This window comes from Blastomyces gilchristii (genome assembly GCF_000003855.2).
Source record: "Blastomyces gilchristii SLH14081 genomic scaffold supercont1.10, whole genome shotgun sequence".
Lineage (NCBI taxonomy): Eukaryota > Fungi > Ascomycota > Eurotiomycetes > Onygenales > Ajellomycetaceae > Blastomyces > Blastomyces gilchristii.
In genome coordinates, this window is record NW_003101673.1 from 657,023 (window position 1) to 681,646 (window position 24,624).

The 24,624-nt window shown below is 48.2% G+C and overlaps 6 protein-coding genes and 1 non-coding gene across 9 annotated transcripts; 2 read left to right on the forward strand and 5 right to left on the reverse strand.

The window, feature by feature from the left end:
* Positions 1 to 581: 581 nt before the first annotated feature.
* BDBG_05161 (uncharacterized protein) lies at positions 582 to 6,908 on the reverse strand. The gene is made up of 2 exons (XM_002624346.2): positions 6,477 to 6,908; positions 582 to 6,416 (listed from the first exon to the last, which is right to left on the reverse strand). The coding sequence occupies exon 2, from the start codon at positions 5,296 to 5,298 to the stop codon at positions 2,050 to 2,052; it is 3,249 nt and encodes a 1,082-aa protein (XP_002624392.1). The 5' UTR covers positions 5,299 to 6,416; positions 6,477 to 6,908; the 3' UTR covers positions 582 to 2,049.
* BDBG_17203 (uncharacterized protein) lies at positions 640 to 927 on the forward strand (the record flags this gene model as incomplete). The annotated part of the gene is made up of 1 exon (XM_031724980.1): positions 640 to 927. One exon carries the CDS (start codon positions 640 to 642, stop codon positions 925 to 927), a length of 288 nt encoding a protein of 95 aa, XP_031578788.1.
* On the forward strand, positions 5,977 to 11,488 carry BDBG_05162. 2 transcript variants are annotated; one of them, XM_031722017.1, is made up of 2 exons: positions 5,977 to 7,330; positions 7,411 to 11,488. In XM_031722017.1, exon 2 carries the CDS (start codon positions 9,105 to 9,107, stop codon positions 10,350 to 10,352), a length of 1,248 nt encoding a protein of 415 aa, XP_031578789.1. In that variant the 5' UTR covers positions 5,977 to 7,330; positions 7,411 to 9,104; the 3' UTR covers positions 10,353 to 11,488. The 2 variants fall into 2 exon arrangements, with proteins under 2 accessions (XP_031578789.1, XP_031578790.1); XM_031722018.1 differs by having other exon boundaries at positions 6,003 to 7,435; positions 7,613 to 11,488.
* An 844-nt stretch (positions 11,489 to 12,332) lies between these two features.
* On the reverse strand, positions 12,333 to 12,404 carry BDBG_17204. Its single transcript has one exon. It is a non-coding gene; the product is annotated as a tRNA-Thr (tRNA).
* A 166-nt stretch (positions 12,405 to 12,570) lies between these two features.
* Positions 12,571 to 14,208, reverse strand: BDBG_05163 (uncharacterized protein; the record flags this gene model as incomplete). Its single annotated transcript, XM_002624348.1, has 1 exon — positions 12,571 to 14,208. The coding sequence occupies one exon, from the start codon at positions 14,206 to 14,208 to the stop codon at positions 12,571 to 12,573; it is 1,638 nt and encodes a 545-aa protein (XP_002624394.1).
* A 703-nt stretch (positions 14,209 to 14,911) lies between these two features.
* Positions 14,912 to 16,144, reverse strand: BDBG_05164 (mitochondrial large ribosomal subunit; the record flags this gene model as incomplete). Its single annotated transcript, XM_002624349.1, has 2 exons — positions 14,912 to 16,011; positions 16,093 to 16,144. 2 exons carry the CDS (start codon positions 16,142 to 16,144, stop codon positions 14,912 to 14,914), a joined length of 1,152 nt encoding a protein of 383 aa, XP_002624395.1.
* A 218-nt stretch (positions 16,145 to 16,362) lies between these two features.
* On the reverse strand, positions 16,363 to 23,180 carry BDBG_05165. 2 transcript variants are annotated; one of them, XM_031722019.1, is made up of 4 exons: positions 19,089 to 23,180; positions 18,774 to 18,998; positions 18,287 to 18,676; positions 16,363 to 18,215 (listed from the first exon to the last, which is right to left on the reverse strand). In XM_031722019.1, the coding sequence occupies exons 1-4, from the start codon at positions 21,756 to 21,758 to the stop codon at positions 17,379 to 17,381; spliced, it is 4,122 nt and encodes a 1,373-aa protein (XP_031578791.1). In that variant the 5' UTR covers positions 21,759 to 23,180; the 3' UTR covers positions 16,363 to 17,378. The 2 variants fall into 2 exon arrangements, with proteins under 2 accessions (XP_031578791.1, XP_031578792.1); XM_031722020.1 differs by having other exon boundaries at positions 16,400 to 18,215; positions 18,799 to 18,998; positions 19,089 to 23,173.
* Between the last annotated feature and the right edge of the window lie 1,444 nt (positions 23,181 to 24,624).

Here is a 24,624-nt window from a genome sequence, read left to right on the forward strand (position 1 = left end):
AAAAATAAGAACAGGCCAAATCCCTGCCGTTGTGGCAACGTCGGCCCTAGGTTGAGGGCCTTGACCTCCCCTTTGTCGACTCTGTTGTCCATTGGAATGGTTCCCTACTCTGCCATTTACCAAGCCCAACACTCCACACCCCTTGGCCATCAGAGCGTGAGTCCTAGAGAAAACCTCAGTCTCGAGCTGTAGTCACAGTCACATCCACAATCGCTTCCCACTACCCCGTCGACATGAGTCTTTATATGGCTCGTCGAGGATCATCGATGAGAACTATTGTGTGTACTTTCTCTTCCTTTCTGAGTTCTTATCGCCTTTAAGGAGATTATTGTTTACCAAGTGGCGTCCTGAGAAGGCTCGAACTTCCAACCCCTCAATGAACAGAATGGAGAGGCAGGGAACGAGGGGAACGTTGCCTATCACACTAGATGCGACGATCATGGCGACGTTTACATGAGAACTACACCTTATCAAGTATGATGATACAGCATCAAGACTAATGACTCACGCTTAACCACAGCCATGTGAAACACCACATGCAGTCAATAAGCGAGATAATATTCCTATATTTCGTGCAGCGCATGTCAGAGAGCTTTCTCTTCTCTTCACCATCATCATAGCTAGCAGAGCAATGAGGTCATGGTTATTGAGTTGTGGCGGAAGCCCCCTACTCCAACCCCTTTTTGTTCCTTGGAGCTTCGCTTCTGCTCCACCCATTCCCACCCAGTCCTTCCTTCAGATTCCCAGGCATACACCCAGGCTTCCGCTGAGAAGCATGCCATAGTAATCGCCGAGGTCTGGAAGAACGAAGACGGCCGCTACGGGGACCTGAAGCAGCGAATTACCCCTTACTATCGCATTAAAGCAGATGGCCTTCTGGCAATGGGTGGAGCTTCCGCTCCAGGGAACAAGAAGGAGTGGATGTAGGGGGCTTCCAAGAAGAAGCCTATCGATTTCCTACAGTTGGGCACGATGGATTCGGCAGCGAACGGTTGTCAACAATTTCCCCGGGCATCCAGGGCGGAAAGCACGGCGCCCGACAGTCAGGCGGAAACAAGACAGACATCTGGGGAGGGTTCCCGCCGTCCGCTCACACAGCCCCTGCGTTCGCTCTTTCCGCGATCACATAGGATTGTTTATATGTATATATAGAGAGAGGGGTTAACGCCTAGCCTTCTAGAAGAGAATCGGACAGTATTTAACTACTTTTGGGCCTACACGTCGCGTACGCAGCAGAATCACTTTGTTGTGTGTTCTTTTTCTTCCTTTCTGAGCTCCTATCACTGCGTAATGGGATTTGAGTTTGTCAGTATCAAGTTACGTAACTACACTCTTTTTGTGAAAAGTTCTTGGATGTAGGATAGCTACGCTAACTGGTTGTTAAGGGGCTGAACAATTCCATACATCAACACCCGGCTCTTGTTGGTTTTCCATTTTATTTTATTTTTATTCTTTTCCTTCCCCATTTCATTTCTGTCCACTTCTCTATTTTCTATTTAAGGACTTTTGTATTTTATTTTAATTTTTTCCCCCTTGTTTTTGGTTGAGGTTTTTTCTCTTCTTCACTTTTTCTTTTTCTTTTTCTTTTTCTTTTTCTTTTTTCTTTTTTCTTTCTTTTTTCTTTTTTTTAGTTTTTTTGCCCCTTTCCATCAATCCATGATTTTAGGATAGCATCCTACATTGCCTCCTCCTCCTCTCCTCACATCTGTCGCCCATACGTGTGCCTGTCCTTGAAAAGAAAGAAGAATAAAAGAATAAAAAATAAACAAAAACACATAATTAACAAAGCTACCGCCCTCAACAGCCGAACCCACCGACATTCATCTGGTGTTTGCAGGTCAAAAAGTGTAAACTTGGACAAATTTTAAAACATATCGAGATAGAAATAGAGGAGAAGACAAAATTAATCCACTGACATGTAAAAAAGGCGAGAAAAGAGAAAAGAAAAGAGAGAAAGAAACGCAAAATAAGAGCGGAAAACACTATTTCCCGCCACCGACCAAATATACTCCATTTGTAGCATCATAAAACCGACCCAGCGAAGTAAAGTCAGTCATCAAGCGAACCTCGTAGTACTTCTTCAGCCGCGATCCCCGCCGTCCACATCGCAGAATCATAGTCATCCGCCGTACTCCACCCTTTGCCCAGGCGACCCTTCCTCTTCCCTTTGCCCCACTGACTCCCTCTCCGGCGATCGCCACCAGTAGCATCAGTCGGATCCTCTCCGTCAACAGACCCGTAATCTCCATCACAATCTTCCCCTGCGCTCTGCGCATAAAGCAAACCCCGCTCCAAACGACTCACATATCCCTCAAGCCGTATATCATCCTCCTCTTCAAAATCCTCTCCATTCCCCGCATTCCTGTTCCCATTCCCATTGCCATTAACGAGGGCATTCACATTCATATTCCCATGCCCCCGCCTCCGATGGCCAGCTAACTTATCAGCCCACGCCCACATATTCTCTCGCACCTCGTCATTACTCTCATCGACATCCCAACACTCATTCCTCGCACAAAAGCTAAGAAATGCCCGCCAAGACTCATCCTTCGACACGCCAACAAGAACGTCCGGACTGCCTATGACTATCAACCCTTCCTTTGCCCGCGTCATGGCCATGTTGAACCGGCGCCTTTCGCCAACCAGCCCCAGCCCGAATGACTGGTCCTGCTCTATAAATCGCATCTCGGCGCGTGTGCGCGTCGTGCAGATTATCAGGAAACGCGTTTCTAGACCCTGGAATGCCTCGACGGGCCCAATGTTGACTGAGTGAAGGTTGTGATCGCGGAAGAGGCGGCGGAGGTGGGCTACTTGGGTCAGGAAAGGGGTTATAACGGCGATTTCTTGTTGGGTGATGGGGCGCATTGGCGGTGTTGAGGATGTTGGAGTTGCGGTGCTGGTGGTATTAGAAGGGTATGTTAGGCTGTTGGAATGGTCGAGAAGAGATTGTACGAATTGTAGAGCTTTGAGAGCCTCGCCCTGGTTAAAAAGGCCACTGCCGGCGGGGCTGTGAAGGATTTCTTCCACATCGTCGGGAGAGGTGTTACAGGCGAATAACATTGGCCAGCGATGGGGTGCTTTCCATACTGGCCACGATGGAACCGGTCCATCTGGGTGTGCTGGGGTGGCTGAGGGGATGAGGGTGTCGCTGTAAAACAAAACGGATGGCATAGCAAGTATGGAGGTATGAGACCGGTAGTTGCGGGTAAGATTGGTGAATGCTGGTCGTGGAATTGGAAGCATTTCTTGCGTTAGCTTCTTATACGGTCCGGCATTTCGGCGAGAGAGGGGGTGATCGGCGTAAATAGGGAGGGAAAATAGGCGTTCGAATAAAGAGACTGAGAACGCTGTGTTTGTATTTGAAACTCGAGGTCCGAGCTGGTGCTCATCTCCTGCCATGATGAATAACGGTAAGGTGGACCTTGCGTTGGTCACGTCAACGCTTTCCTTGACACACAATGGCGTTGAGACCACCGTCAGTGGGACACAAACCATAGGCTCAGTGGCTTGCGCTGCTTCGTCCACGATCAAGGCTGTCCAGTGAAGCATATCCCGCGGGTTTGGTTTTATCCCTGGTAAGATAGAACTCAACATCTCGTATCCCAACTTCATTAGATCCTGGTTAGTCAGCCGTGCCCTAACAAGCATATGGGCATCCTGGCAGGTTGTCACCACGACTTTGTAGTTCATCATAATTTTGAACTCGGGTATTGAAAAAAGATCGTTCTCCGAATGAGTGTACGGCAACAGCTGGTCAGGGACTTCTGCAAATGACCTTGACCATCCATTAAGTCTGAACATTTCGTGAGGTTGCAAGTGCTTAGCCAGCCGCATAGCCAGGGTGTCGGCTGCGGGGTTGGATGGCGCACAGAGCAAAATATGAGGTTTTATTTTATCATTTCGACGCAGGAGCTGTAGCGTGCATTCAACCACGGTTTTTGTTTTACCAGACCCTGGTACCCCAGATATCAAAAATGGAATAGTACCAAAATTGCGAGTTATTATAGAATCGACTGCTTTCATCTGCTCGTAATTCAGGTCCTTATCGACCCAGCTGTGTTCGAAAGCTCCTTTGGGGAGCGTCGTTTGCAAAGCAGCATCACTTGGCTCTGGAAAGAGCATATGACGAAGCCAATTTTGCTTGTTTTCAATTGACCCAGCCATCTCCGACTTGACATCTTCGTGTTCCCATGGTCTGCCATCTGTGACGTCAACAACAGCTCTCCAGAGAGGTACAAACAGATCTGGTTGGACAGTAAATTGGATATTGCAGAGTCGAGATGCTGGGAGAAGATGATCGACCCGGATAATGAGCGTTTCCTTCGCCACGGATATGCCCCATACAACAGCGTGATGTTGGTGACCTGAAAAGCCTGGCGCAATGGACCCCGTGAGGTTTGTCTTGTTATGACTCAGCCATTCAGCCCCTTGCTGGGCAAGTTGTGGGAAAGGTACTATCTGTCGAACAAGTACGGTGTCTCCCAGGCCAACTTTTGGGGCGCCATCCTTAAGGCCTGGTACATGGAGACTGTACAGATTCTGTCTGGCATCCGTCAATGTAAGTAAGACGTTGTAGAGACTGTGTCCTGCTAGCTCTTGGGAATAGTTCATCCCTTCCAATAGAAGGCATTCGTCAAAATAATAAAGATAAGAGGATGGCGACAGATTCTTGGTGTGGCGGGAGATTGACACGGGCACGCTCTTGAGCGTTGGTAAATTTTCAACGGGCAATGGCTCCAAAAACGAAGTCCCTGAGAACCGGGCAACATATGCCGCAAAATCGATGCTCTTCAGTTGCGTGCTATACCTATCAACCGCTGGAGATCGGTTAATGGCAATGAGATACGCCGGAACATAGCTACGGGCATACACATCCGGCTTCCAAGTTGTTGAGCGGCCCGCTAGCTGGTTGGTGCTGTCGTACATCGGTCTATGATTTGGCCATGTCGGAAGTTGTGGATTATGAGAGAATTGGTATGATTCATCGACGGAGAATGCTTCCCTTCTTCGTTCAAGATAGTTGAGTTGTTGGCCTTGAAATCCAACGACGGCATTCTGCGACCTTGAATTCAATGCTGTAGCTGTATAGCTATTTGAATAAGTTTGAACCGGGACATCTTGCCGCGAGGAATTACTTGGTGCTATCGAAAGACCCCCATTTGTTTGAATCCTCGGATGACTATGTGAAGGTGGGCTTGTTGTAGCAGCCCCATTCACACCATCCACAGAAACTAGCTGGCCAGAGGGGTCTATAATTGGTATTGCACAGGTTCGAGGTCTCGAGATATGAGAAGCCATTTTCAGGAAATGCTAACGAGGGTTTTCCCTGGGAAACAGAAATCAATCCTCCTTGTATTTCTTAGTGTGTTTAGGCAGGCATACGGAAACATCCCCACAGAATACAAAATATGAATGACTGCTTAGCAAAAAAAATAAAAAATAAAATAAAAGGGAAGGTGGTGAAAACTGTTACTTCGCGAGCTGCGTCACCCAAAATCATCACCTAGTGAACAAACAGTCAAGCACTAAAAGCGTGAAAAGCTAGCAAGGCAGACAGAAGCGCTGCTCTGGTTGCGCTGCCGACGGGTCTTGGGTGTTGCCTCCGAGCAAGGCCATAAAAACTCCATGTCAGGGACAAAGAATTCGGCAGAGACGGTGGAAGTATGATGAAATGATGAAAGGCAAAGGACAACCTGCAGTAGGTTCAGTCCTCCCAGCAGCCACGGGGACCTAGCTACATCGAGGTTATTGCAGAGCTCCGATGCTGCTTTGTGTCGTCTGTTGTGATTGTATGTATGTACATGTACATACATGTAGTTAGTGATGGATGTTTGATGTTGGAAATGTTGGAGGTTCCAGCCGCCCGAGGTCCGCTGTGTCAGCTCTGACTAAGCCGCCTGACACCAACCGCCTCAGTTAAACATCATTAGTGCTACGACAATCCTCAACTTACTACCGAAATGAATGTTTAAATGTTGTATGTATATTTAATGCCTGCATATATACGTGTGCCTCCATATATGATCCCGGAGGGCCGTATACACACTCAGACCGTGGAAGTGTATCGACATATCACCCACCACATATAGTTAAGTATTCAGGATACCACTATTCTTTTCGCAATTAGTTCACGAGACTTGGCCAGTTCGGACTTTCAGTTTCCCTGTTACTCATCAATAGAGACATCCTCCTACTCCTAGATTGTTAGTTGGAGTCAAATGCCACTGACTTAGGCAACATGCCAGTTGTGGAGATTACATCTGCTACTCAACAGTGACATAAAAAACTGGGATTCCCGACGCTGATACGATAATGATGCGATGCCCCTGACAAGGCCAGGCCCAGGAAAATTCTGAGATTTGGACGATTTCGGGTTTCGAATTACGCTTTTTTTTCGCCGTGCTCTTTGCTATGTTCTACTTCCCCAATCAGTCCATGTTTTTCACTAGGGAAGAGTTAGGCATGGGGCGTTTTACCGTCCACGATACCATTACCTTCTCCTATTAGAATCACTTCATCTTGAAATCCCATTACCCATCAGAAGACTCCGAATCCCGCGCAGAATATAGGCCAACTGCCACCAATTGGCTGGTCAGTCACCAAACTGTTATCCCATCATATGCCAACAATTATTATGGTGTTGTGTTCAGCGGTACAAAGACAACCAAAAATTATATCCAGACAAGAAAGGCCAGTTGTGTGTCAACAGACCATGGGATGATAGATAGTATTGATATTATCATTGTCAGCTAGTTTCATCTCTGCCTCCTTTTCCTTTCCCTTCTTCCTTCTCATAATGGTGCAAGCCTCCTCCTAAACCCCACGAATGTGGAATATACAGAAGCTCTCGCACATCCCTGCACACTGTCTGAGGGTTAAATTGCGTTTTAAGCATTATTATCTCTGCATGCCCTCAAGCCTACCAAATTCCGAGGCGGCTAAATTCCGAGGCGGCTAAATAATTTAATTATTTATCCGCGGATCCACATCAAATCTGTTTCGACCATCCTAAACCATAGTGACCAAATATCCATGGATCACCTCTATCCAAATATTCACAGCTCGCCACGGGATTGCCAATATAAGATTGTGGGACAATGTTCTCTACAGCGTATACTAACTACACATACTACATAGCTCTAGATTAGATCTGTTTCGAAAGGAAATTTCCTCTTTCCTACACCTTTCGCACGTCTCCTTTATAGCATCATAGACTTCACACCTCATTGTAATTTACTAGTCTTGACATATCCCGCCACGAGCGAGATGTTAAACCGATCGCAACTCGATGCCGTCAAGGTCATGTGATCAGCCTGCCATTTCAGGTTATGTAAGTTAATCTATCGATCTCTGAAGATTTTAACGACATCAAACTGCTGTTGATTGTTGATTGTTGATTGTCGATGCCAGCAAGGATAGGCCAATGGCTAAGTTGGTAAGTTTGACAGAGGCTTATGCAAATGAAGAGTTATCTTTTTTTATCCTTTTGCTTTTGCTCTCGTTTCAAATGAGCTGTTTGATGTCTATGCACTTTAAACAATGCCAGACAAAATCAGTCACTCAAACTACAATCACTTTATTCAGGAGCTAGCTGTGCTAACATCACGCATAGGGATGTTTTCGACAGCGGTCTGTAGCTGCTTGATATTATATCATCAAGCTAAATTATTATCGTCGTGATGCCTTGTCAGGAACAGCTCAATTCACCACAAATATGTCTGAGCTTGCTATGGTCACTTTCCAGGCTTTGCAAAATCTCTCACTTGAAGATACCTGATGATCATCATAACAAACACCAGCACTCTACCTTTTGGTGTTGTCATCTTGGGAAAATGCTTTAATAGGGAAATCAATGCTTGATTCACTACTTCAGCCATCAAGCATACCGTATATTTAAGTTCAGATATACAAATATTGCGATGGACGGGCCCCCCCTCTGAGCTCTCCTCTCCAATGGTCTGACATCATGTCAGGCCGCCAGTGGCCAGTATCAGGCTAGTCCCCGAGTGGTATATCTGAACATTTGAAGGAAGCTGTCCAAAATATCTTATCTTGCTAATGGACAAGCGGGGACCCATCGAAAGGCCGTAGAACAACCATTTCAGCCCTCCCCTAGTGGAGAGAGGAAAACCGCCGCTTGACGAAGGATATTATGTTCCAATGTTCTCTCTAGTTTGTTGTGCTGTCATACAAATATTAGCACCCATACTCTAAGCTCTTAAGGTTTCTGCCCTTTGCTCGCAAAGATCGTTCTTGATTATAGTTGGGAATATTATATTATTCAGATAACGAACCCGTTTCACTCTTAGAGAGCCTGGGGCTTTCAAACATGTGGGACTTCCCATTCATCCTTGCAATAAGGATAAGAGCGAAAAGTTGAAACCTCTTTCAACTCTCTATCCTTCTCCTATCACCCTCTGCCTATTTTTATGGCAGGGGGGTTTTCTTTGATCATAGGAAAGTGGCTCTTTCACTTTATCAGATCCCATGGTGTTTGTGTCGGTGCATTTTTTGTTCTGGAGAATGTCTTTATACACAGCATCACTCTCTACGTTTGGCTCCATTATTCACACTCTACACGCCGGCAACACCTCACCGTTCTAGCTCTAATTTGCTGTCCCATCTACTGGCCTGAGGCTTTCTTGCACGGGTCAAAACCTTAGCTAAGGAATAGCAATCTGAAGATTTTGGACAAGCTGCAGGCAGATTCACTCTCGTCCTGCGTCATATTCATCCATTGCTCTCCACGCCCGTCCCGCACGTCAAACCCGATCCCTTCACAACGCTACGTGCGCTGGAAGTTATCAGATTTGATCACCGGAGGACGTGTCTGATCGTGTCTGAAACTCCACGCGCATAAAAGGCCCGGCGCCTCTTCTTCTATCTATTTCTTATTCTCAGCTTCTTTTGGTTTCCACCCAACTCCCCTCTCAAGGTTTTTTTTACATATGTGCACAATTCCAACATTTTCTTTCTATTAGCGTACTAAATAGTTACACCTCGGTCTCCAAACTTCTTTAATATATCTCGCACTTGACCAGCCGCCCCTACTGGTCTCTCTCGAAGAATTTGCCGCGATCAAAGGGTGTTCCCCCTGGGAAGAGATGGCAGCCTCCTTCTCCGAGCCTCTCCAGATAGAAACACGATGTCAGTTTAGCGGGCAAGCATGCTCGACAGAATCAAATCACTATCGTAAAGTGATCTCTCACATCTTCGGTCGCAACAAGAAGTGCACAGTCAATATTCCACAACATGTATGGATTTATTACTGCCGGAAACACTATCAGCGGGCCCGGTACCGGACGGCTGAATGGCCATTCCGCCAGTGCGATCTAGCTATAGAAACCGTCCAGAACATGCGCGCGTGGGGCGGAGTGCAGAATTTCAATCTGCAGCTCCGTCGACGAGAGACCTGGCGTACTGCTAGGCAGATCAACGAGGAAGGCAATGATGGCGAAAAGGCTGAAGGCGATCAGGACGAAGCCATGCTAGATGCAGAAGCCGAAGCTCATGAGCCGGGCGAGCCATCTCCAAGCAGTAAGAGCAGGACCTTTACCCCTATCAATAGACCCCCACGCGTCAAGGCCCCAGTGAAAGAAGGGGAGTCAGACTATCATGGCAACGAGGACGAGGACGAGAGCGAAGACAAGAACCTGGTGGACAGCGTCCCAACAGATGAGGAAATACTACCGCCGAAGAGGAGGAAGAAGAAGAAGAGATCCCCAACGATCATTCCGCATCCGGTCCCAAACTGGCTCCACACTCGAGTCGGTCCCAACAAGACCTTCGACGAGATTCTTTCAGTCCTCCGCGACCTACGCGCCCACTTGACTGAAATAGCACAGCAAAAACAACTTCCCCACTTCCCTGACATTGAAATCCTGCCAAACCTACGCCCACGTTCCGTCACACCCAGCTGCAGCACCCGTGGTGATACTCGTCCTACCCTTCGGCGTCCCCTCCCATTAATTGACTCACCGACTTCAAGAACCGGGCTCATCACATCTGCACCATCTGGGCCCACGCAAGGCCTCACCAGGCGAAGCGCTGCCAGTGAAACCCTTCACCGTCCTACGCGCTCCACGCAAACTGCACCTCCCACCCCACAAGCCGACACAAGCCCCACCATAACCAGAGTCCGGCGCGCTACTGACCCCAGCATCAGATCTCCCGCAGGCCCCGACTCCGCCGCCATGAGCTCTGAGGCCAGCGACAATGATGCAAGTAACCAGTCCCTCAAGTATGCTATTGGCCGCGCGGCTTGTCTTATCAATCCGACCTGTCGTGCCTTGAGGGTTTCCGATCACGGCGCGGTTAAGAAGACGACGAAGAGAAAAATAAACAAGTCTTAATTTTTCGAATATTGTAGGTCGTGTGGAGTGCATTTCCTTGTCTATAGTACGACGTTGTGAGAGAAGGGGGGTATATCAAAGTCAACTGCGAGATGAGATGTTTTGGTTGTGTTTTATTTTCCTTTCTCATTCTTACTTTGTTTTAGTTATTTTTGTATTATGGTTCCTTTATTATTGTTGGCGGTTAACTTAACTATTTTTATTTTACTTTTTTACCTATTTACTATTATGTCTTTCGACTCGTTCGTTCACATATCGGGAATGTGTTTCTTCTCTGCTAGTGCTAGCCCTTTGCGTCATTCATTCTTTTTCCAAAGTCTTTGTTCATTATTAACCTGGTGTAGTGTGGGTGGGGAAGGATGGTCATTTTGTCTTGTCTATCGGATTGCTTTATTTTTTTTCACCCGTTGTTCTAAAACCGTTTGTCTCTCTTGTTTCCAATTTTCTTTATCTACAATTACCACCCCACACATGTTTGCGGTGAGGCCGTTTGTTGCACTATATGGGTGGGACTGTTTTATTTATATGGTTAGCGATGTTAATTGTGCTTCTGCGCTTGGTCTTGGTTTATTTGGGGTTATTCTCTTTCATTTCCCCATATCCCTGTTTAATCACATTTTTTTTGTTTCCTACTTTATTTTTCTTCCCGTCGGTTTATTGGATTAAGCCACCAAATCGGGTTCATATATTGTTTGGATTCCACAGTGGGATCATAATTGTTAACTATCATTTGCAGCAGCAGAATCTATGTTATTGGTGGTTTTAATATTCTTCTCTCTAGATCTTTTCCCTTTATACCACCAATCTGCGACAAGCCAGTTTATATCGTCAGTCAAGGGAAAGATTTATGATGGGCTATATAGCTATTTACGAATTCATAGCTATTTCTCGTGCCTGTTATGCTATCTATATTCAATTTGATCTCTCTCCCCGTAGCAGCAGCTATCCTTTCCGGAATTTTCTTTGATTTGAATCTTGGATAGTTAGTTAACTAGATATCGTTTACTAATGAGGCTACATCCCATCCAGTACTGGCGATATCAGAATTTTGACCTCTATTAATTAATTCACATAGACCTGAACGTTTTCACATCGAGCATGGCAGATGAAGCTGTTTTCGGTTTATCTTAGCTCTCAACATTTTCGAGCTCGATATTACCATTCTATCGAGCTCTCTATAGCCCAGTCGCCATCTATAGCCCTTCATAATCGAAAACATATTCAATCAATGACTGCCTGAGACGGCCGTTCGGCCTTGGTATATTCCATATGTTCCGAAGAAAAAGGAGTTTGAAAACTGACACTAGAACTTTCCTTTCATGAATTCTAGTCTTGCTAGCTACCCGCTCAAGGGATGAAAAACCTTTCATCCTTTACGCAGACGCCCGTGAGAAACTCGGTTTTCCTCCGTAACCTTATTCTTTAGCAAACCCCATCCGCCCCTATCCCAGGTCATGGTTCTAGACGAAAGGCACCTTTCCCGGGACCCAGCGCTCGTGGATAGATATACGGCAAAAAAGACATGATATTTATCACGCCACCAAGGACCCCCCCCGTATAACCTCTAGTTTTTTGTATGTATCAATACGACCACAAATAGAGCTCTATGGCTATGTCCTGACTCGGCTTCCTCGTACAGTATTTCAAGTATGATGATATTCATGAGCCATTAGATGTGAAAGTTGAAGCCAGCGTTAAAAATATCCGCAAATCTCGATATTTGACTCGCCTACTATTCGCCCTGTGCCGGAAAAATAATATCTTATATTCAGAAATAAATAAACAGCGCCCGGGCTGTCTTTTAGGGTTAGGGCTTAATGTTTTTTATTTAACCCTCTGTTCCCGCCAAGTCCCCCAACAACAACAACAACGACGGAGGCCATAATTGTCCCGGCCTTTGCTCCCAAATTCACACCAGGAAACCAAAACATGAAAAATAAAATAAACGGCCGCTAAAAAGAAATAGAAGATACTTGAATCTGCCCACACTCGGAATCGAACCGAGGATCTTATCATTACTAGTGATACGCTTTACCACTAAGCCACGCGGGCGTATGTTCTGGTCGATGATTGTTGTAATGTTGCTGGAAAGTTGACGTTGCTTCATTTCTCGTTCACGAAAAGGATATATTGCTTATTATACTTTTTTATATTAAATAACCAAAAGAATATTGTTCAATGATGGAATACAGCGAAAACACTATACGAAACTAACCCCTCACCTCCCCCCAAAAACATCCGTCTTCCCCCTCCCCCTCCCATCCCCCCATCCCTCAGGCCTCGCCCGCTGCACACACTCCAACCTGGTCATATCCCCATAATACCTCTCAAGCCCCTCAAACCGCTCCGTAAACACAAAACCGCGATGCACCATGTACGCCAGGATCGGGTAGAGCGCACAATCAGCCAGTGACAGCGTGTGCGTGCCAGCCAGGAATCTCGTCCCCGCCGCGTGCGCGGGCGGCGATATGGCGTCTCCCAGAGCGCCAGTTCGGCGTGGATGGCTTGGATGAGTAGAGGACGCTGGTTGATTATGAAGTCTTCGAAATTTTGCGGAGGCTGAGGGCACTATTGGCCTTGTGGCTAGTGAGGGCGAGGAGGGGCCGTCGGCCTGCTCGGTCTTTTTGTCGGCCCAGTATGCATCTTCCAGCGCGTCGTAGGCCGAGTGTAGATTCTCGGATTCCTGCATGAGACAGAGGACGCGCGCTCGTTTCTGGCGGTGGTCGCGCGGGGGCAGGAGCGGCGGTGCCGATGGGGATGGGGATGGATTGTCATTATTATAACAACCCGCAGAAGTAGCAAGCGCAGTACCGGGGTAGTATTCTTCAAGATACAGCAGAATCGCCAACGATTCACACGTGCGCGTGCGTGCGGGGTCCGTGTCGACGAACACAGGCGCCTTGCCGCGCGGGTTTATGGCGAGAAACGCCGGCGAGCGCGTCGGTTTGGGCGTGCGCATGACGTACATGCGGACGTCGTTTGTTCGGAGCTGTTTATGGTGTAGGGCTATCTGCACGCGCCAGGAGGGGATGCTGCCGTTGACGTAGTAGAAGGTTGGATGCGGGTGGAAATGCGTGCTGGTGATTAACGGCGCGGGTACCGCTGGCGCTGCTGCGTCTGGCTCATTAGGGGTTGTGAGGGTGAAGGTGATGGCAGATAATTTGGCAAGGGCGGCGACGTGGCTTTTCTCTCGTAGATAACCCAGGCAGTCGACGACGACGTGCGTTTTCCAGTGCGTGGCACCGAGTCTGATGCTGTCTGTGACGCTGGCAAGGACGCAGACGTTCGAGAGTAGGCCGGCGAAGTACACCTCGTTGATAGCCCGGGATCGCAGGATCTCCGCTAACCCTGTTTCTTTAAACGCGGAGAACCAGGTCTTTGTTAGGATGAGGTCTCTGTCGGTGTCTATCAGCGGGGTGATGGCCGGGTAGAACTGCGCGGCCTCCGAACCTGGCGGACAGCAGGGTGTCTTTCCGGCGTGTGTGCCAGTAAGGAAATGGGAGTTTTCATGGGCGCTTCTAGTAGCAGTAACGGGTCGGATGGGGAGGTTATCATCTTCATCTCCATCTCCATCTTGATGTCCCCGGTCCGAGGACGAGGAAGCAGCGTCGAGGGCAGGGCTCGTTTCATTCGGGCCCGAGTATTCAGCGCGCACCCATATGACCAGATTATCAGATTGTGCTTGACTTTCGCCCTCCCACACCATACCTTTTATGCATTCATGGGAGCGAAATGCAGGCAGAAGTCTCCTGATGTTCTCTAGGAGGGGTATCTTGGACGAGTCGGGGATGACATAGCGGCCTTTCTCCGCATCGAGGAATTCATTTTGTAGGTCGATGAGGACGAGGGCCTTCATCTTGTCTTGGTTTTTTGGAGTTCCCTTTGCTTTCTTAGTCAAGGGGGATGGGTATATTATTTTTGATGGACAGGTTGCAGTGTGTTTATTCAACGATGTTGGAGACAGGAGCCCGGGCCTGACTGGATTTGACAAAAACGCCTCGTTTCTGGTGTATAGGAGATAATTGTTATTTCACGAAATAACATTGTCATCAAACAAAGATCTTGTAGGCGCCAAACAGAATGACTCGATATGGTCGAACCCTTGACGTGGAGGATGAAGTAGAACAACCCACTTCCTAGTCGGACTCAACTACCTTCATCCCCGCGCTATGAGACTGGCTGCATTTGGGTTCATCGAATACGAGGTTGTGAAGAACTTGGGAAAGTTGGAAAGTCAGGATAATAACCAGGACCAACGAAGTGGCTTTGCAGTTGAGAGTAGAGAGAACGGGATGATAATCAGATTTGGCCCTTTGGGGAAAAAGTTAGTTATGGTTTATCCTCTAGTTAGTAGCCATGTACAGTACAAGTACCTGCAAAAATTTAAGCAAAAAAAAGAACAAGAGAGAAAAAGAACCGGATACTGTATATATTAACACAATCATACCAACAACATAAAATAAAAAAATAAAATAAAAAAATAAAAGGGAAAAACCAAATTCCACACAAATCCATCTTCCCTATCATACATAAATAAATACACCCTCCCCCCCAAAACACTACCAACTATAATACTGCCTCTGCCCATAAACCTTCCGATCCGGCAATGCAACCCTCAACTGCGACCTGCGCTTCCTCTCCTCCTTCGCGTGGCGCTCCTCCCACTCGCGAATCCGCGTATTCTCCTCCTTCAGCACAACCGTCAGGCTCGTATACGGCGGCCTCATGATGTTGACGTTGCCGCGCGCGCGGTAGTCCAGCTCGCGCCCGAACGTGCCGCGGCCCACCCACGCCTGCGCGATGTAGATCGCCGTGCGGTCGGTGATGGTCTTGCGCTGGCCGGTTTTGAGCCTTATGGTAATCGGGCTCGTGGCGGCGGCGGCGGCGGCGGCGGCGGTGGTGGTGGTGGTGGTGTTAGTTCCCGCCGCTCCTGTTTCCCCTTCCGCGTCCGCATCCGCACTGGCTACAGTGGTATCCTTCTGACTCTGACTCCTCCCAAGTCCCATCCCGTGCAGCACGATGGCCTCATCCCTTGCCAGCTCCAGATGCAACTTGACGTCCTTGGCCACCTTCTTGGGGCTATAGCGCATCTGCAAGATGGCGTCGTCGATGTTCTTCCCCGCAATCTGCCGCGCAACCATCATCAGCTTCTTGACGCTGGTCTTGAAGAAGTGGCTCTTGCTGAGCGACTCGCGCTCTGTGCGTGCGATTTCTTCTTGCCGCGTTAGTCGGCCCCGTCGCCGTATCGAGCGTATTACCATCTTCCTCTCCCAGCGGGCGCGGCGGTTAGGGAATGGGACGAGCGCACGGAAGAGATTGTCTTGGTCCCGCTCGTGGAGGGGGACTTTGGGCCTACCGGCTACGGCGTTTGTTGCATCCGCATCCGTGTCTTTAGATGTGAGGCGTTGGGGTTTGCGGCCATCTGTGCTTGCGTAGGGGCTGGGCATTACTCCCTCGTCTTCATCGAAGATGGAGCCCGGGACGAGGGAGCCGTGGGTTATTGCTGAGGCGGCGGGCTGGGAGACTTTCAGGTGTTTGTTTTTCGTTTTGGAGGGTTGCGATGAGGATGCGGAGGTGTTGGAGGCGGCTGTGGGGGCCCGCAGGAAAGGGCTTGAGGCGAATGCTCGTCGATATATGGATGTTGGGAGTCGTGGCCCGGCTGTATTATGGTGTCAGTCAGTTTCATGTGAGCAATTCCAATCCCGGGTTGAAAGTGGAATTGGATGGGTTTCAAGCTCACCTGCACGGGACAGCTGCCGGGAGGTAAAGGCAGCACATGCAGCAGCGGCCATTTTTGCCAGCTGTAGCTCTCAATTGACCGGTTTCAGGGTGAGGATATGCTAGTTTATCATCCTCCGTTGCGGTGAAATTCAAGCAAGTCGGAGAAAGTTGACGGTAAAAAGCAGAAGACGCGCTATGCCGCATGCAGACCGGAGTTGAACGCCGAACTCGCCGATGGACGTTATCACGTGTATCAAGTCTTGGCATATATCTTCAGAAATCTACTTCCCGGAATGATCATAAACATGGAAACTCAAGAATAGAAATACTTGTTTAGAGAATATTATTGTATTATATATATATATACTCTTTTTCATCTGATTTCCATGTTCATTTTCATTTTCATTTTCATTTCATCGCCCTCAACTCTCTCTTCCTCATCAAATGAAAATGAAGCGAACTGACATGGCAGGGACGGGGGATAAATATATGAATGAATAGATGGTATAATCCAAGCAGCAAAGAATTATGTAACATGACAAGAAGGCCACAAAAATATGCAAGGCATGGATGCGGGAATGATATGTAGAGATTATGTGAGAGGGAAGAGATAGCGGTAGAGGTAGAGGTAGAAGCAAAAGTAGAGACAAGGAGAAACGAGGATAGAAGTTAAAGAGGAGGGAGAAATCTTTTTCAATGAAAAGAAAATGTCATCAACAAGGTACAAAATGAGCAGAGAATGCAAGAAATGATCCGCATGGATGGTGCAAAGTGTATAAAATGATTAAATTAGATTAGATTTGGAAGAAAAAAAACAAAAAAAAAAAAAAAAAAATTAAGAGAGAGGGAGCAACAAAGACAAGTTGAGAACAGAATTTTTTTGTAATAAAAGACATATCATGCATACACGTACATACAATTATGGGGGCCATTTTTTGTTTTGGTGTTTGGGCGTTGGCATTTGGCATTTGGCATTTGACATTGGGGCATTTGATGGTGGGCATTAGAGGGTTAGTTGAGTGAGGTGTGGAAGATGCAGATGGAGATGGAGATAGAAAAACATATGGCAAATATAAAACTTAAAAGGAAAAGGAAATAAAATATAGATCATGCAATAAAAGGGCGGTGTGAGGGGGGAAACGAAGAGAGGCGACGGGCAAGGGGTTTAAAAAAGGTTGCAGATACAATCACGTATGGTGATCTATTCTCTCATTTTTGAGGGGGCATTTCCTTTTTTTTTTTTTTTTTTTTTTTTTTGCCCTACTTACACCCTTCTTCCCCGGTTTCATGGATGCTGTACTCTCGTTATTGTCCTTGCTGTTGTTCCTGGCCATGCTCCCGTGACTTGGACGACTCCAACAGAGCCCGAAAATCATCATTGCTTTTCTTCGCGGGCGCAGGCTGTTGACCTGTCGCAGCAGCAGTAGCAGCAGTACCAACAGCACCACCACCCCTTTTAACACCCAACCCACCCCTCCGCCCCGATCCTACTCCACCTCCAGGCTGGCCCGGTCGCCGAATAGGCGCAGCGGGCTGCTTCATCATAACCATCTTTTTCTTCCCAGCCGGCCCGGACGCAGGAACTGCAACCGTATCCCTCTCTCCTTTCTTCCCCTTCTTCTCCACCCGCTCCCGCTCCTTGCCCACAAGAATTCTATCCACCTTCCTCTCCGCCGGCATCTTCAACATCTCGCCCACACTACCGACGCGGATTTGTCGCCCGGGAGCGATCTCATACCCGTCTAAGCCTAGCGATGCACGGCCAGCGTCGCTGACGTCGACAAACTCGACGATGGCGCCTTGGTGGTCTGGGCGGAGGATCAGTTTCACGAGTGCACCGTAAGGGGAGACGAGGGTGCGGATGCGAGTGTCGTTGATGGTGTCTGGGATGTTCATCAGGGCGAGGGTGCGGAGGTGTTTGTCGCTGGCATTTCCCGTGGGTTGGTCGGGGGCGTGTGGTACTGTTGAGGAGGAAGGCGAGGCGCCGTTAGGTTCCATGGAAGGAGACTCGGAGCGGCCGCCGACGCGGGATATAATCGCTGTTGCTTGGCGTTTCGCGGGGGTGGGAGTAGAAATGTGGACGTTGAGTGGGCGAGAGCGGAATAGCTGCTCGTGCATAGCGAGGGCAGCTTCGGCGGATTTCTAGCAGATGTGTTAAAATTCGTCCTGCGCTGGTTTTTACCATAGAAGAAGACAAAGAGACCCAAACATACCTTCGTCCTAAAAACCACAAATCCAAACCCCTTGCTCGCCCCATTAGCCTTCCTCGGAATTCGCGCCCCCTCAACTTCTCCATACGCCGTAAATAACTCCACCAAGTCATCTTCCGTCGCCTTCCAGTCGAGATTCGAGACGTGGATTTCGCGACCCTCCTCCATCGGCCCTGTCCTATCCTGCCGTTTCGTAGGGTCCGATATCTTCACGACGAGGGGTAGCTTCGTCGACTCCGCCGAAACCATCGAGTTCCCGGAGACTTCCTGTTGAGTTCCGTTCAACTCTGTCGCTGCATGAGCAGCACTGGCCGTTTGGAATTGGACGTAACAAAAGCGTCTGTGCGTGTTGTATTTAAGCGACGGGAATCGGATATCAACGACTTCGCCGTACTATAAAAATAAACGATTAGTTTCCATTTGTTAAAAGAGAACTGGGGGATAGTAAAAATATAAAAAGCCAAGGTCAAGGTAAAGATGAATCGTTTACCGGAGTGAAAAGATCGCGAACATACGCTTCATCAGCTGTGGGCGGGAAATTCGTGACGAACAGCGTTGTATTCGTTCCGATGTGAACGGAGATCGTTTGATCTTCGAATGTCCGTTGATCTCGCGTCTGTGCGGCCAATGCATCCTCTCGCGTGTCGAACTCGACAGTTGCACTGGGTTGAGTTCCTTGTCGTGACAGCAGCTTTAAAGAATTGATTTTACCGCACTAGTTGAAACAGTCAGTACAAGACCCCTTTTTTCTTGTTTGTTCGATCCAACAAAGCAAATAAATAAAACGGGGGAGCTACAAACTTACATCCCTAAAGAACTGCCTGACTCTCAACTCGGTAACGTCTGACGGTAAGTTCTCCACAATGACAGTAGCATTCTCGCGATCCCTTTTTGGAGGGGGAGTGCCGGCATCAGCACCGAGATCCGCCGCTCTGGGCCTTTTGCTGGCAGACCCATTCACATCCAGTTCCTCAACTGTGCGTTTTCGCTTGCTTCCCTGGGGTGTCGTCTCATTCTCGGCTTCAGGTCTTACTCTGGTTGCCGACGACACTCCTGGCGTTTCAGCTTGAGGAGCAGTAGTGGTTGCCGCTGCTGCTGCCGATTGTTGAGCTGCCGCCTGTAGAGCTTCCTTATCCTGTCTTCTCGTTCGGGCTTTCATCGCCTTTCGAATCTCTATAACGGCTATCTGGAGCTCGTCCGCATCCTCGTAGTGTTCGCAGTGGTCAATGTATGTCAACCTGATCTTGTCCAGCCAGTCCGCGTCCGCTCGTTGGAGAGCTTGTTTTAATACTGCAGTAGCAAGGCTGGGGTTCGGGGTTCTCCGCGAGGCGCTTGCGCTGCCATCTGACTGGGTGAATTTGCTCCAGCAGAGCAGTTCCCATGTATAATACATAATCCAGAACTCGTAGCTGTGTCCGTGGCGGGCGATTAAGCCCTTGAAGGTTTCTCGGGCACTATCCCAGCTTCCACTTTCACTTAGATACCGGATGTAGATACGCTCGAGGCGGAAGAGGGGGTCATTGGGAACTGTGGTATTGTCTTTCTCGCCTAGTTCCTGGATGCTTTCGATTGCAGAGCGGATGCCTACCTCGGCCACATCAAGATCCTCATCTGTCGAGTCAGGTTGGAAAGCTCGTCGACGCAGGTAGCTGCACCATGTGGTGTGCACCTTGATCACTTGCTTGATGCCTCCGGCGTCCAACAGACCAGTCCGCGTCGCCTTGTGCTTGATGTCAGCGATTTGAGTAAACGAGCGTCCCACACGCTCCGCGCTGAGAATGTGTTGCGACCAGAGCGTTCCGGACCATGGACAGTGCCGAGTGGCGCGCTCCAGGGAAGGGAGAGCAGGGAGGTAGTGGCCATGCGGGCTTCCGTCCATTGATTCCTCTACTATGAACATTATATAGTCTTCCCATAAACGAACCTCGATGGGGAAACGTAGCACGGCACGTTGATAGAGAGCGCACACGAGCTCGAAGCTAAAATGGCCCTTTCGCCGGTTCTGGCTCAGTTCCCACTCAAGGTACGACACGAACAAGCTCAATTCCGTAGTACTGTCTCCAGCCTCCGCGGCCCGCCGAAGTTCCACTTCTCGCATCTCGCGAGCATTCCACAAGGCTTTGGCGCGGGCGGCTCTATTCGTCATATCCACCATGGTCTCTTCGTAATAGTTGTTATAATAGGTAGAGATGAAGTTGGAAAATAGTTGGAAGGTGTTATCCCAGGTCATGTGGGGTACCTGAAGCCTATTGACGAACAAATCCCTTACGTGGCCGAGTTTCTCTGGAGACGGCTGCTTGCCCACATCTTGTACGACGAGTTCCAGATAGCGGTCCCAGACCAGGTGACTATCATTTATTCTCCAGTTTGTAGCCTCCGCCGCATTCATCCAGACCTCTACGACTGACTGCCACGTAAATGCCTCCCGAGCCACCATTCTATCTTCCTCTGACCATTGGCGGGAGACGGAGGCGTCATTTGGCTGGGAAACAGAGTTGTAGAGATGCAGCATCCACTCGCCATATATTATCCATAGTTTCGTGCTGCCGTACTCTTCATCTACTGACCGTCGACACAGTTCCATTACACCTATCTGTTCCTCCACCGTACGTGCCAGCACACTTTCGTCCTGTATCCATTCAACCCATAGATCCTCCCCAATCGCGAAGAGGCCATCGAGCTCTTCTCGTGCAGCACGCAGGTCCTGGAGAAAATCGTACTCCTGAGGTTTGCCGCGGGAACCTGGCGACGACGGCGGATAGACATGTTCGACAAACCCTTGGTGGAGTAGACGGATGAACTTAACGCGCGCGTCGTAGGCATGGTGGTTCTGCTGGATATAGGCATATAGCTCTGAGGCCATCTGCTGCATGTCCGGCGTTAGCGAGGAGCTTGAAAAGTCTCTTCTGTTAGCCTCCTTCAACCCTTCTGACACATCAAAATGGGGTCGGGGTGTGGTGTGGTTTCGCGGAATGGGGTTGACGGTAGGGTTGAGGGTTGAAGGGGACATCTGGCTCTCGTGTATTTCCGTGCTGGTATTCCTCCTCATTGGGGGGTTTGCGCGGTGGGGCTGAGGACGCTGCATGGAGGCGAGATCTGCCAGGGCATCTATCCCAGGAGTAGAGGTTTGTCTGGTGGGCTGCAGTTCGCTCGGCGGCGGGGTGCCAGTACCGTTGCCTTGGCTGAGGTCCTGGGGAGACGGATCGCGAAGTTGCGGGTTGTTGAGGACTTGATGGACAAGCGGAGACGAGGTCATGCCCGATCTGCCAGAATTCTGTCGTGATTTGTGATAATTCTGGTGAGGAGAAGCGGAGGCGGAAACGGCTGATACAGGCGAAGGCGTCGGGGCGGATGTGGGGGTGGCGCCAGAGGAGGAGGAGGAAGCAGCAGCAGCAGGATGAGGAGCAGGAGTGGACTTGCCCGAGTGGGAGTCCTGCGGCGATAAAAGCGAAATGATATCCATCCTCCTATCCATCGGCAAGGGGTAGTATAATAGAGAGGATATAGGTGGAAGGCAAACAACCGGGGAAAATAAAATAAAAATAAAGGGAAACCGACGGGATTAAATCGGGTAGATGAAGAGTTTGAACGAAGATATTAAACTGAGCGGCAATTTAGTCGTTGCAGGCGCACTAGTTAGCTTGAATAGCTTCAGTATCACCACCATCAGAACCATCAGACCTCACGGGAAAGAAATGGCGTGGAGTCGTTATCAACGGTAGCTCTGAGGCAAGCGAAAATGACCCGAAAGAACCCCGAATGCGGAGGATAGAAGGCGTGATTAGTTAGGGTCACGAGAAGAGATTGTTGGGAGGGATCTCGATGGGGTGAGAGTGAGGCAGCGATAGAGGGAGGGATAGCGGAAGGCGGACAGCGGAGGACGGCTGGTGGATGAGTGGTTGGGTGGTCGATGGATGGGGGGAGGACGGGATCGAACCGAATCAAGCGCAGCGATGAGCGAGATCGGGGCTGCTGTACAATTCCATTCCTTCGGTTTATTTTTTTTTTGGTATTTCTTTCTTCACTCCGCCAAACACAAACCTTGCCCGGTCAGCAGGGTCCCCTTCTACCAGTTTCAAAGGGAAGAAGAAAAGAAGAAGCAGAAGAATAAAAGAGCAAATAAAAGAGAAGAGAAGAAAGCAAAAAAGGAACTATCTCTTGTTTCTCTCTTTGCGTTATTTACTTTTTGATTTTTTCCCCCCCTTTTGCAGGCACGCGCTTAACAGATGAAGTGCTAAAGTAACCCTAGAAAGCAACCCAGGAGCAAGCAAGCAAGTTGAGCAGGTGAGCAAACAAGTAACTAAGCAAGCAAGCAAGCGAGCAAGCAACGAGAGCAGAAGACGGGATGATGAAAGAGGGATGGGGATGTTATTTTTGGGGGCGAGGCGAGGTTAGACGGGGAACGGGTTTCTTGGGTGATCAATAACCAGCTAGGGTAGGCTGGCTGCTTGGTACTGGAGCCGGCTACTAGATGAGACGAGGAGGAGGGAGCAATAAACCACAACAAGCTAAAGTAGCCTGAGTAGTTAGTTATAGTTAGTTAGTGTTAGTTAGCCAGCCTGGCCTGGTGTACGGAGTACAGTAGTTAGCCTGACAACGATGATGAGTGGGCGGGGCCAGGGGCTGGGAGCCCACACGGGGGCAGCGGTGTTTATGGGTCGGCTACAGCGGGAGAGTGAGAGGTAGCAGTTTGGAGATGCGGAGATGGGGAGAAGGACAGATGTTGCAAGGGTGTCGCAGAGTGAGTAGAAACAGAAGCAGAAGCAGACGTGCAGATACTAGACTAGATACTACTGGAGGAGAGAAGAGAAGAGTAGAGATGAGTTAGAGGTGAGGTGAGGTGAGGTGAGGTTGAGATGGAAGACGTCGTCGGGCGTCGAGGATTGCGAAAAGGGAGCGAGACGCGGCGAGGATGAGGCTCTTACATAACTAGCTAGTTAACTAACTACGTATCTACAGCCTACAGGTACCTCTCCCGCGGAAAATGTATGCACAGGAACCTTTGCCGACGGCTTCAGTGGAATCCCTGAATTATTACCCAAATGGCCGGGTCCAGATTCCTCTTCTATTCTTCCTATTAGAAAGAGGAATAAAGAGAAATGTACTCTACTATTAATATGTATAGTTATGTATTATTATTCCTGCAGCAATGTCACACAGAGCAACAGCATGATGATTATTATGATGATTATCTACAAAATTTCCTTTGTATAGAACAGCAGGTTGGTTGGTTGTTGGCTCATAGCCTATGACAAGGATTAAGCTAAACTAACTTACTACCTAACATACATATCTCTTGAAGCCAAGTTAGCTCGTTGAAGAATTCCATCGCAATCTTTTTTAGATCTCAAATTGTGCTCATAAACTCTTCATCACCATCAAATGTCAAATTCCTGGCTACAGCTGGATCTCAACCTGCTCAAGAGTACTCCATAAGATCTCTCAAGATAATCCCTCTCTAATTTGAATCAATTTATGTATAAGCCTTCTTATTTTATTTATTACCCATCAGCAAGTCTGAAACAAAGAGACCCAGACTATAATTGACAATCACCCTGGGCATAAAAAGTGGTCATGATGAGCTGGTTCAAAACTGTTCATTGCTTGCAGGAATTTTCAGTTTTTTCCCTTTTTCCTTTTTGTATCAAGAAAGTTAAATATTTAGTTAATTAAGTTAATAATAATGAAAGGAGAAGAAAAAGAATTCTTGCTTTCAGTTTTTATTTATCTATTTGAAGCTCTCTTTTCTTTCTTCTCTACTTCTTAACTTACTATAGTTAATAGTTAACTAGACTATTTCAGACAAACTTCACACAGCTTTCATCTTCCATGTATGCATGTGCACATCTCTTCATCTCTTCATGTAGCATCACACCCACCTTCTGCTATTTATTTAAACCTTCTTACTTTCCCTCTCTCCTCAGCTATTCTTTAATTAAGAGTCTAATGTTGCCTGTGGTTTTTACCTTATCATTATCTTATTATAGTACTAACTATAGTTACATGTTTAGACATACATCATAGTGCAGAATAGAAATGAGAGATATGAAGATAGAATCTTTCCAGATATCCATTAACATATTCATCTATACTCTGAAGAGACGGGGTCATCTACATACGTACGTACGTACGTACGTACGTAGATACACTACGCACCCCCTTCAAAGCATTTACATACTATCTCCCCAACAATGTAGTTAGCCCTACCAAGGTTACATACGCTCTCTCTGCAGTCGACGCAGGTAGCCGTTGATCACATGCTAAAATTAAACGGGGAGATAAACATGGATATACGCTGGTACATGTACAGATGTACCATGGCATGTATGTATGTATGTACC

Bases quoted from the DNA above. Each gene is read 5' to 3' on its own strand.
- BDBG_05165 (XM_031722019.1), bottom strand. From the start codon at position 21,758: ATGGATAGGAGGATGGATATCATTTCGCTTTTATCGCCGCAGGACTCC. The intron at 18,999-19,088 runs GTAAGTTTGTAG...TGTTTCAACTAG, and splicing joins TCAGGCAGTTCTTTAGGGAT to TGCGGTAAAATCAATTCTTT. The intron at 18,677-18,773 runs GTAAACGATTCA...TTATTTTTATAG, and splicing joins TTCGCGATCTTTTCACTCCG to TACGGCGAAGTCGTTGATAT.
- BDBG_05161 (XM_002624346.2), bottom strand. From the start codon at position 5,298: ATGGCTTCTCATATCTCGAGACCTCGAACCTGTGCAATACCAATTATA.
- BDBG_05162 (XM_031722017.1), top strand. From the start codon at position 9,105: ATGGCAGCCTCCTTCTCCGAGCCTCTCCAGATAGAAACACGATGTCAG.